Here is a 10,480-nt window from a genome sequence, read left to right on the forward strand (position 1 = left end):
GTGTGTGTGTGTGTGTGTGTGTGTGTGTGTGTGTGTGTGTGTGTGTGTGTGTGTGTGTGTGTGTGTGTGTGTGTGTGTGTGTGTGTGTATTTATGAGACTCTGCCTTCAATTCTTCATCCCGGCTCCACTTTCTCAGTGACAGTTTGCGTGTCTTCATTTTTCACACTTATATACTGAGCTCTGGCAAAGGCATTACTCCACAAACATAAAAACGACCTCTCATCACCGCCGTCTCTGTTGCATACAAAACCACACCACAAAATAGCATGAAAGTTAAATAAACACAGATACATGTGGATGCCACAGGGGTTTTGTATTCAGATGTGATGAGGAGTGGTGAACACACACACACACACACACACACACACACACACTAGAGCCGATTAATCTTACATTTTCAATGGGAGTGATGCTTGACTGACTAATGGCGCCACAAGAACAGAAGCCCATGGAAGAAAACTGCTAATCCATAAAGCCAGTCTGCCTCTGGGTGATGCCTTTTTGCTTTGTTTTTTCTATCAATGCTCATGCTGACTGCCCAACTCTTCCAAACAAATCCTGACTCCTGCTGCCAAAAATGTAAAATGGATCCGCAAGAGGATGTCTCATTAGGAAGACCCACCTGAGAACAAGAGCTAAGTGGTTTGTGGACTGCTGTTTTATGCTTAACATTGTTATCATGCATATATAATCTGTGCTGGATGACTGTGACTGTGTCAGCATTTTGTTGTTCCATATATGCCTTGAATGAACAAGGAAACCTGGACACCTGGAGGATGGTTATTTACTTTGTGCCCGATACAAGCACTTGGCGGCAAACACCGCTGATAACAGAGGTTGGAGAATCTGCTGACGGGTTGCTTTTTTCCTCTCCTGTGCATCAGATAAAACATTATATCTGATAAATAGGACTGTTAGTGTGGTACTCGATCAGGATTTGCAGGCAGCGGACAGCATGAGTGATGGGAAGAGGTTTTATAAAACACAATGTTGGATTCCATTCCTATTTTCCACCCCAAAAAGCAGGAAAGGGCTTTAGGGATTTGCATACAAATTAAGGGGCCTGTTTTGGCATGCACTTTTCTGTTTATCAGATTAAAACTATAGAAACCAGGGGGAGTGAATTTCTGTGTGAAGAATATCCAGTTCCTCTCTCACTGCACCAGAAAGTCACAGGGAGGTTATGGGTAATGAGCTACGTCTCCCTAGGTAACACCATCAAGATACATTTCACCACAGACTGACAAAGATTCTGTCATCTCTTTGTTTGTTATTTTGTGACTTTTAACACTGCAACATCTGATCCCATAACAGAGGAAACAGCATCCAAAGGGCATAGGCCAATGGAATGACATGTTGATGAAAGATGAAGCACGCTACCAGTACTTTTATCCTATGAGGAACATTTTCCTAAGCAACGGTTGTCAGGGTGCATGTGTTTGCATGTTCATTAAAAGCTAAGCACCGTCCTTAGTATTTATGAGGCTACCGCAAGGTTTACAATCTTGGAGCAGGTTTTAATTATTACAATACTGAGCCAATACACGTGTATGATGCATTGGTGTAAAGTGCACGGATCAGACACAGCACATCTGCCTTAATGCAAAATGTCAAAGAACAAATTGTACAGCAGAAGCCAAAACAAGAGATCTCAAGTCTGTGTATGTATCCTGCAACTATCTTACTTACCACTAATAATTACTGGGACAACTTGCAACACATTTTTTATAATATTTGTAGCTCCTACTTACACTTTCAAATGAAAGAAAATAGAAGCTCCACGAAGGAAAAAAAACGTCAAAAACTAGTCGTGGTTAAAAATCAAGTTGTGAGAACAGTTGGTGTCGTTTCCATGAAGGAGTAGAAGAGTGAGCATGCAGTGAATAAAATGCTTTAAGCTCTCGCTAATTGAGAAAGAGGCCCCTCACCACAACAGAGATGGAGTTGTGTCGCAGGTTGAGCTCAGTCAAACAGTCCAGGCCCTGCAGGTTTTCCACTCTGGATATGTCGTTTCCTGCCAGGTTCAACACTTCCAGCTCGCTCAGGTGAGACACGTTTTCTATCCTGCAGATCTGGACGGAAGCACAGTGAGACAAATATAATTTAATTTATATAATGAAATTCTCCACACAGAGAGGTAGACAGAGGGAAGCAAGGCGAGTAGAGCGTAACACCCTAGACTTGTATTCATTCAGTGCTCTCTCTGAGTTTCCGATCATGTGTCATCAGACGGTTCATATGTATCTAAAATGATTTAGCCTGCATAATGTTTTTGGAGTGCAAGAAAGCCAAAACTCATTGTGCTCCATTTTATTTGCAATGCCTGAGGCTTCTGCTATAAATGAAACTAAAACAGAAATGGCTTTTCCACTACACTCATTTAAGTTAGAGTGAAGCAGCACACAGCAACAATCTGTGAACATCTTGAATGGTATGCAGTCAGTCACACCAAGTGGTGACTCCTGTTTGACCTCCCAAAGCATAACAACAAACAAGTAGTTGAGGGTCAGTCAATAGTGAAATGATGCCCTGTTCTTCCCAGCTCTCTCCCTGGGAGAGATTACTTAGAGGCCCCTTTCATGAGGCTTGATATACTTCAGAAGAGGTGGTTGGGTGGGCGTTACCCAGAGAATGATGCATTCCCTATGCTCCCTTGCACACTGTATGTGTTAAGGATAAGGGTAAAAGTGCATCGTGGGGATTCAAGGATTCTGTCAAAATCCAATGTCCAACAATCAGTTCAATTGTTAAATACAGTAGGTCTCAGCTCACCTTTTCAGAAAGGAGAACTGTTCCAGAAAGCAGGCTCTGCAAAGGTTTCTGTACTTTGGACTGGTTTGTATGGGACATCCAGATGATCTCAGAAATCTTGCAGGTTCATACTAAATAAGGTTTTTAATTACACAAACCTACAGGAACATGAGGAGGTATATGCTCTTTCCTTCTGGTCCTCGTCAACATAGTTTAAGATGAGTTGCAGTTTTTTTTCAGACAGGTATTACCATAAATAAAAGTGTGTTGTGTAGTATTTAAAAAAAATTGGCCACAGTGACAAATGTACACATTCTAGCAATGTTCATTTACATTATCAAATGATGTTCAGAATCAAAAACCAGGGAGGGTAGGGTGCTACGTTTGCTTGTTTTAAGATACATGCACAAACAGTGGGTGTGCATATACAGGTGGTAGTAAGAAAATGACATCAAGTCAACCTGGTCAAGTCTGGTGATGGATGCAACAGAATGAGATCATCACGCTGCATTGAAAGGCCTTCACAAAAGTTGTATTGTGGTATCACATCTGAAGTGAATGCTTTCTGTCACCACACAGTCATCACACACTACCAGGACAAATGTACTTCAAAAGGTTAGAGAGGAAGGCTTGTGATCCTAATAACAAGAAGGAAAATGCATGGCTGTAAAGCAGCCAGTGGATGGCACACACCTGCATTGAACCTACACTGAATAGATTGGGTGAGCAAACAGAAACTCTCACAAGGTGAACATTATCTCAAGCCCAGACTTGGGCTTCCCTGGCCTAAGCAAGACAGACGTCACTAGACCTCTGTCAACGCAGACACAGTCTCTCAACACACACTGAGATTTTGGATAGCCTCGTTTCTTGTGTTACACACGAATAATTAGGTGCTTTCCAGTGGCTGTGTGCAATATTACTGTAGTGTTTATGATAGTTAAAGGGACAGTTCTAAATAAGAAAATCTAAATGACATATTGTCCCTCTTACCTGTAGTGCTATTCATCAGTCTAGATTGTTTTTATGTGAGTTGTCTAGTTTTGGAGATATCAGCGTAGAGATGTCTGCCCTCTCACCATTGCAATGGCACAATATGGCACTTGGCTTGTTGTGCTCAAAGTGCCAAAAACTACATTTGAAAACTCAACAGCGATGTGTCTCTCCAAAAATCATGACCCGGTTACTCAAGCTAAACCACAGACCTACCTACAGTTTTATATAGGAACAATTTTCTTTCAACCACAATTCCTGCATAAAACTGCTCATAACATAGTCAGCAGATTACCCTTAGTAAATTATGATATCTGAGTTTCTGGTGTTTTGAGCATCACAAGCCAAGTACCAGGTTCCCATTATACTGGAGACAAGGCAGACATCTCTACAGCCAATATCTCCAAAACTAGGCAGCTCACACAAAGCAATCTATTGTACATACAGCACTACAGGTAAGAGGAAAATATGTATTTTTGATTCTGTGGTGAACTGTCTCTTTAAACGGTCTTTTTGAACATTTTATGAAAATATGAATGAAAGAAGATTTCTTCACATGCAAGGCCTGTTCTTGCCTGGAGATTTGAGAGTAATGGTTAAGAGACACATGCCAAGAAGAGGGGGATGTTATATGAGCTCTTGGCATGTTCCTTGTAAACAATGCAGGAATGACATCTATAACATTTCATGGCCAGTATCATCAGTTACAGGTGTCAATGATGACAAAGCATAGTAGAGCATCCCTGTGGGGAGTTTCGCCCTTACCCAAAGTGCTATGCTTACCACATGACAGATTAAGTCAAACTAAATCACAATCATCATCTTGCTCTGTAGGAGGGATGTAATTATTTCCACATGGACATGAGGGTAACAAAACTCTTTAATTCTGTGATACTTTTTCTTTGCTTTACAGAGCCTTTAGGGCATTCTCCACTGTCTTCTGTGGCTATTCAAGGCAAACTGCTCAAGTGTAAAATACCACCGCCAAACTAAAGATTGGTTATCCAACATTGTCAGGTCACATTGTTACCCCAACACTTGGTGAGGCCAAGTGTGGGTTGGATGCACACTCCCAAAGAGAATATCTCCTTCTGAATACTTCCAGGAGGCTGGAAATTAAACGACATCCTGTTACAGAAATAAAGGGTAAAAAGAGGTGGGGGATGATGTGACCCTCCCTGCTAGAGGATAGGAGGAAGAAAGAATCACAGTTATGTACTGCTTGTGGTTAACGTGTCCACACAAAAGGAAAGCGGACAGGCAGCTGGTGTTCTATGGCCAATAGTGACTAAACAACAACCACAACTTCGACATTATTTCAATTCATAAAGCGATTAATTCTACTTGCTACATTATCGCGCATTGTCATTGTGCAGCAATTCACAATCCATTTGGGTGGTCAGGCCTCTGATGAGTTTGGAAAGCATTGAATAAAGGTTATTGAACAGCTATTCAAATGCACAAAACAGGAGGTTTCGAGGTCAGTGAGATTGAAAATCAACCTGTCCTGGTCGGAAAGATAGATTTATCATCTGCTCCACAGTAGGCGCCTGCCAACAAATGCTAGCTATGAATGTAATGTGTTCTCATCCCCAACAAGAATACAAAAAGTATAAATAGTAACCAATTCACTCGTACAATTGTCACATCATCAGAATTGTTTAAATTAACTGTAGAGATGTAGTTCAAGGCTCAAGGCCAAGAAGCATCCACTGTCAGGAAAAATAAAAAACACTGCAACAGTCATTGAATAGTAATTGTGACGCCTGCTTTTGCAAAGAGCAGCCAATATCAGAGAGGGAGAGAATCTTACCAGGTCTCTGGAGTAGCTCTCTGAGGAGGGGTGTGGGCGGCACGCTAGCTAAACACTACATCATCCAAGGGAAGCCTTTCTATTCTATCTTCCTTTTCCAGGAGCTGCTAGAATCCTCATCTGACATCAGTGTCATCATTTCATTTCCCAGGCTTTTAATATCAGCAAGTCAGGCTCTATTGTGGAGGCTGGAACAAACAGGCCCCAATTATAGTTTGAGACTCTAATTAATTGAAGAACAATCTAATCTGCATCAGCTCATAATCATTCACAATACTGAAAACATAGAAACAGTTGCCGTTTACTGTTGAGTAAATTATTCTCAGGAAATGGATGTGGGAGTAGACCCTCAACAAAGGGCTTGTGGGTTCTCATGCGTTTCAATCCTTTGTTCTCTAATAGTGATAAAACAAATGCTGAAGTTAAGTCCATAACAACTGAGGTAGGTAAACGGATCATTATAACACCCATCAGATTTCTGACTGAAAAGACAATACAATAACCAGCGGAGAAGGAAGGCTAGACACAACATATTTGTTTAAAAAACACCACAGAGCACTCAATCTACAAAATAGAGCAGCACTTATTTGATAGATGTTAGAAACAAGTGTACAATTTAGCTACAATAACCACCCTGGATAGACATAATTCCATAGGACAGTTTAGAATGAGTACAAATTGTCATGCCAGGTCTCCTGCTGTTATTTCTCTTAGGCAAACCACTACTTAGCAACAGTGCGGAGGAGGTGAAAGAAGTCAATCCACTTCTGCTGAACTTTACTGCTAAAAATCATGATCTCCAGTTACAGTATATGCAGCTAAATGTCCAAGAATAAACACACTTGTCCTGTAAGCGGGAAGATAGTGAAGTAACAGTACCTGATTGTCATGTAAATCCAGGATATTCAGTTTGGACAGGTTTCCCAGGGAGCGTATTTTATGGATTCTAGGAAGTGACATAACATTGAAAATATGACATAAAATATTAATATGAAATACAAATTTTCACAATGCCAACATCAACACATTTTGCCCACTCTTAAAGACATAATCCCCAATTTTTCAAATACATAGACTGACACAAAAATTACTAATGATCCACTAGAAGTATGTAGTGCTTTCTGCCTGTACATTCTCTTTTTTTCTTATTTTGCTGTGTTTGGCTCTCTTCTGGGCATCAGTAACGAGCATTTGGACCCCACGTGAGGCTGCAAACCCCAGCCAAAAAGCAGGGTGTGCAGTGTCATTCCCAGGTCAAACACGACCGTTGATGCCCCTCACAGACCTAGTGCCTAGCTCAATCACACCTCGGCAGTGCCCAGGAGGCGAACTGGCACCTCTCCAGCTACAAGCCCCCACTCTGTACTGACAATGTCCCTTCATATAATACCTAGAAATGTACTATGTGCATATAAGCTTTAAGTAAAACCATAGGAAAATAGGAAAGTGTGTGTGGGTGTGTCTATTGGTGCCAAGCAGAGGACAGCCAACTGTCCAACAAGCGTATTAAAAGGTTACATTCCCAGAAACCAAACATACAATACTGTACACTGACTTAATGTTCAAGACTATCTATCAAATTACACATTAGGATGAAAGGCTGTAGTCTCCTGAAAAATGCCAATGGAAACCTAAATCGGTGGTATTCTTTACTCTTCGAGAACCACATATGGCCCTGGAAGGTGGTCAACAAAAGATAAATGTCATAAATAACAGAAAGTGAAATGTCAGGGTACGAGTATGAAGGATGTTGATGTTATTCACAATGATTTATTACTTTAATCTTCCTGCTGCGAGCCTTTTAAAATACAGATTTCTAACTCATAATTGAACTGTTCGAATTAAACAGGGCTCGTGCTGGAAAACTCTCTCATCTCTGAAGCTTGTAGCAATGTGGCAGCAGCATAAAATGTATAATAAAACCTTGCATGTTAACAAATGGGTGTCTTGAATAACCAACAAGCAATCTTTACACATTTCACATTAAACCAGCGATCTCAAGATGTTAGATTAGATTAGCTAACTGATGTCTTTACAGTATTACATACTGTTCAAATTCCTGTGTGTGTTTGCTTGTCAATCCACTGATGACAACTAACCTGTTCTTCCCCAGCATAAGGATCCTAAGAGAGCTTAGAGATTCAATGCCAGTCATTTCAGAGATGTGGTTGTCGTACAGGTTCAGGAAAACAAGCTGTTTCAGATGTGACAGATGCTGGATCATTGTGATTAGATTGTGCTGGAGGTTGAGAAGCTGCAGTTCATCCATACTGCCCAGCTGGGGGCATTCCTCCAGACAACGCCTGGAAAATTAAAAGAACATTTGCACCATTTAGCCTTTATATTGTTGACAAGAGAACATAGAAATAATAACTTTATATCACCTTAAAGCCTTGCAATTTAGTGATGCAAATGTATTTATTTAATACTTCACTCTAATTCTCTACACTGCAATTCCACCAATGAAGTAGTTCTATGCAGTAAGCACTTATCTTTGAGGCAAGGGGTTGGTATTTTAAGGGACTTTGCTGCTCCCTGGTGGCAATCAGGAGCACTTGCCATTCAAGATGAAAGCGTTATACTGTATGTTCCACTTAAATACTGTAACCAGACAGATTTCATTAACCTAACTAAACTTAATGGTATAGTGATGACACAAGAATATGAACAACACTGCAAGTAAAAATAATTTGAGCTGCTGTGGCACATGACATGTCGATTATATGTCCAGTTTAGACTGACACAGCTAAACCAACATAATCTGTACTACTCAGACACAATTCATATCTGTTAGAAAATAAACAGAGGCCGGACGCACCTGTCCAGGTCGATTCGTTGAAAACTGGTTGCCAAGCTGTCACAGGTCAATCGAGTGAAGGGAAAACCAGGGATTGTATTGTGCTTACATCCTCCAGAGCCACCTGACATGGACATTACACAGGATACACAAAATATACAAACTAGTGTACAAACTCTAAATTGAAAAAACTCAGCAATAAAGCCAGTTTCCAATTCCATGATTTGCCAAGTGATATTTTCATATTTACCCGCTGGCTGAGCAAGGTTTATGGTATTATGGTAAGAAGCGGCCCCGGCACTGTGGGTTGGTCTCCTAGATGTATCTCTTGCATCTTGTGTAACGTGTGAAACTGCATCCAAACCACTTTTAGGATCACATCCTAGTGGTACTGGATTATGTGGCGTCACATTTGTAGAGTCACTGGAAAATGATGGCACTGGCAGTGTCTGGACGAGTCTTCTGCAAGCATGCCACCTGTTTTCTACACAGTGTATGGTATTGTGAAACAAAGTGTGTAAAAACTCCATACGGTTATTTACATACTTTAGTAATTCATGAATATAAAATATAATGTTGAATCACGTGAGAGAGAGAGAAAAAAAACTCTTGGATGAGTGAAGTGGGTCAAGCTTACCTGGTTTATAATGATTCGGTTTTTTGTCTTTTACGAGGTCTTGTGTGTCAGTCTGTAAAATGGTAAAACATGATATTAATTGAGAAAAACGCGCTAACCACTAAGCTTCTTCAGTGTGTTCTTTGTCATGACTCACCGTCCTCTGAGCTCCTTCCTGTACAAGTGGGTTGCCAGTTGTGACGTGCAACTTGCAGCCGTTGACCTGCAAACATAGTTAATAGGCCCCTTATTCGAACATTAGCATGTAGTTAGCTCGTTAAGCTAGGCTACTAACTTCAACTAACTCCGCCTGAGGGTTACACTTTTAATGGTTAGCCTATGTCGCATTATCATGTGAACCAATGGTGAAAGTCTATTAAAAGTGGAATTTACCATGGGGGTGAGAAACATCCATCTATCGTTGACATTGTTGTGTTTCTGAGATCGCATCGCGTTGCCGCTCTACTTGCGTTAGCTGATGTTAATGTTTGCTAAAGTTCAAAACAAGGAAAACTGCTCTATGTCAGTAACGGCCCCACCTTCACGAGTATTAACTAGAAAATAAGCGAACTCGTAAGCGTTTACTACATGACGGAATATCTTGAGTTAAGGGTTGTTTTTCCGAAAGCGATATTCATCTTTACTTTAAGCACAACGAACTTCCCCGGAGACAAGCCTTGTTCCCACGGCAACGACGGCGTTGCTTGGTTACACCCACTTCCCGTGTCACTAAAAAAGTGTCCGTCAGGAAACTAGTCCTGAAATGGTTTCTTCAGCTAAACTGTGCTTAGTTTGGTTTGTTTCTTAATTGGTTATCAGTTATTATTGCTGAATACTGTGACTTTGCCTTGTAGGAGAGACCTGTGTCAAAATCTATTTTCAAAGGCCTGTATTTAATATAGCGAGGATGGGTAGTATACCTTATGGAACACTTGTCATTTTCTGGTTCTAAGCTGCCATAATTATGTCGTCTGTTGTACTCTATCTGACAGAGTGCTTGCATAATGTACATAGAGGGGGCAGAACAGGGGTCAGGAGGGGCCTGCAGCTCATAACACCAGGGCCCCCTGCCGGGATAAGCTGCCCATGTTTATTAAGCCTTAAGTCTTGTTGACATTTGACATCACAGTGAAGATAATTCTCAGTTTAACAGGTCAACGGTAAAGAAAAGGCCCGTCAGCCAATCGCACAGCCCTCCAAGTATACACCTTCTACAGAAAAAAAGAGTGTGCTGTACACAGTAGCCTAAATAAGCATTAGTAGCATCTGCTACAGTCAGTTACATTTATCTTTATAGCAACATAGATGAACTAGAACGGGCACATCAAATTAACAATACATAAGGCATGTGAGCAAAATGTTGGTGTTTTATGCAACTATTCAGTGAAAAAATAGATTCAAATCCTAATCCTGATAAAGTCAGAATAGTAAAGAAAAAATGTCTGAATATGATAAGGCAAGTATAACCCACCAGGTAACCCCATGAAACATTGATGTTAGCTGTGTGAA

General features: G+C 40.8%; 1 protein-coding gene across 2 annotated transcripts in view; it reads right to left on the bottom strand.

Moving 5' to 3' along the window:
* Positions 1–9,436, bottom strand: part of lrrc49 (leucine rich repeat containing 49) — a 29,300-nt gene extending 19,864 nt beyond the window's left edge. For both annotated transcript variants that reach the window (XM_084016687.1, XM_084016686.1), the window contains exons 1-8: positions 9,365–9,436; positions 9,129–9,194; positions 8,993–9,044; positions 8,606–8,839; positions 8,377–8,479; positions 7,658–7,861; positions 6,438–6,504; positions 1,930–2,073 (exon numbers count right to left, since the gene is read on the bottom strand). In XM_084016687.1, the coding sequence (XP_083872813.1) occupies positions 1,930–2,073; positions 6,438–6,504; positions 7,658–7,861; positions 8,377–8,479; positions 8,606–8,839; positions 8,993–9,044; positions 9,129–9,194; positions 9,365–9,421 (927 nt within the window). In that variant the 5' untranslated portion in view covers positions 9,422–9,436. The remainder of the gene's footprint in view (positions 1–1,929; positions 2,074–6,437; positions 6,505–7,657; positions 7,862–8,376; positions 8,480–8,605; positions 8,840–8,992; positions 9,045–9,128; positions 9,195–9,364) is intronic.
* Between the last annotated feature and the right edge of the window lie 1,044 nt (positions 9,437–10,480).

This window comes from Eutrigla gurnardus (assembly GCF_963514095.1).
Source record: "Eutrigla gurnardus genome assembly, chromosome: 1".
NCBI lineage: Eukaryota > Metazoa > Chordata > Actinopteri > Perciformes > Triglidae > Eutrigla > Eutrigla gurnardus.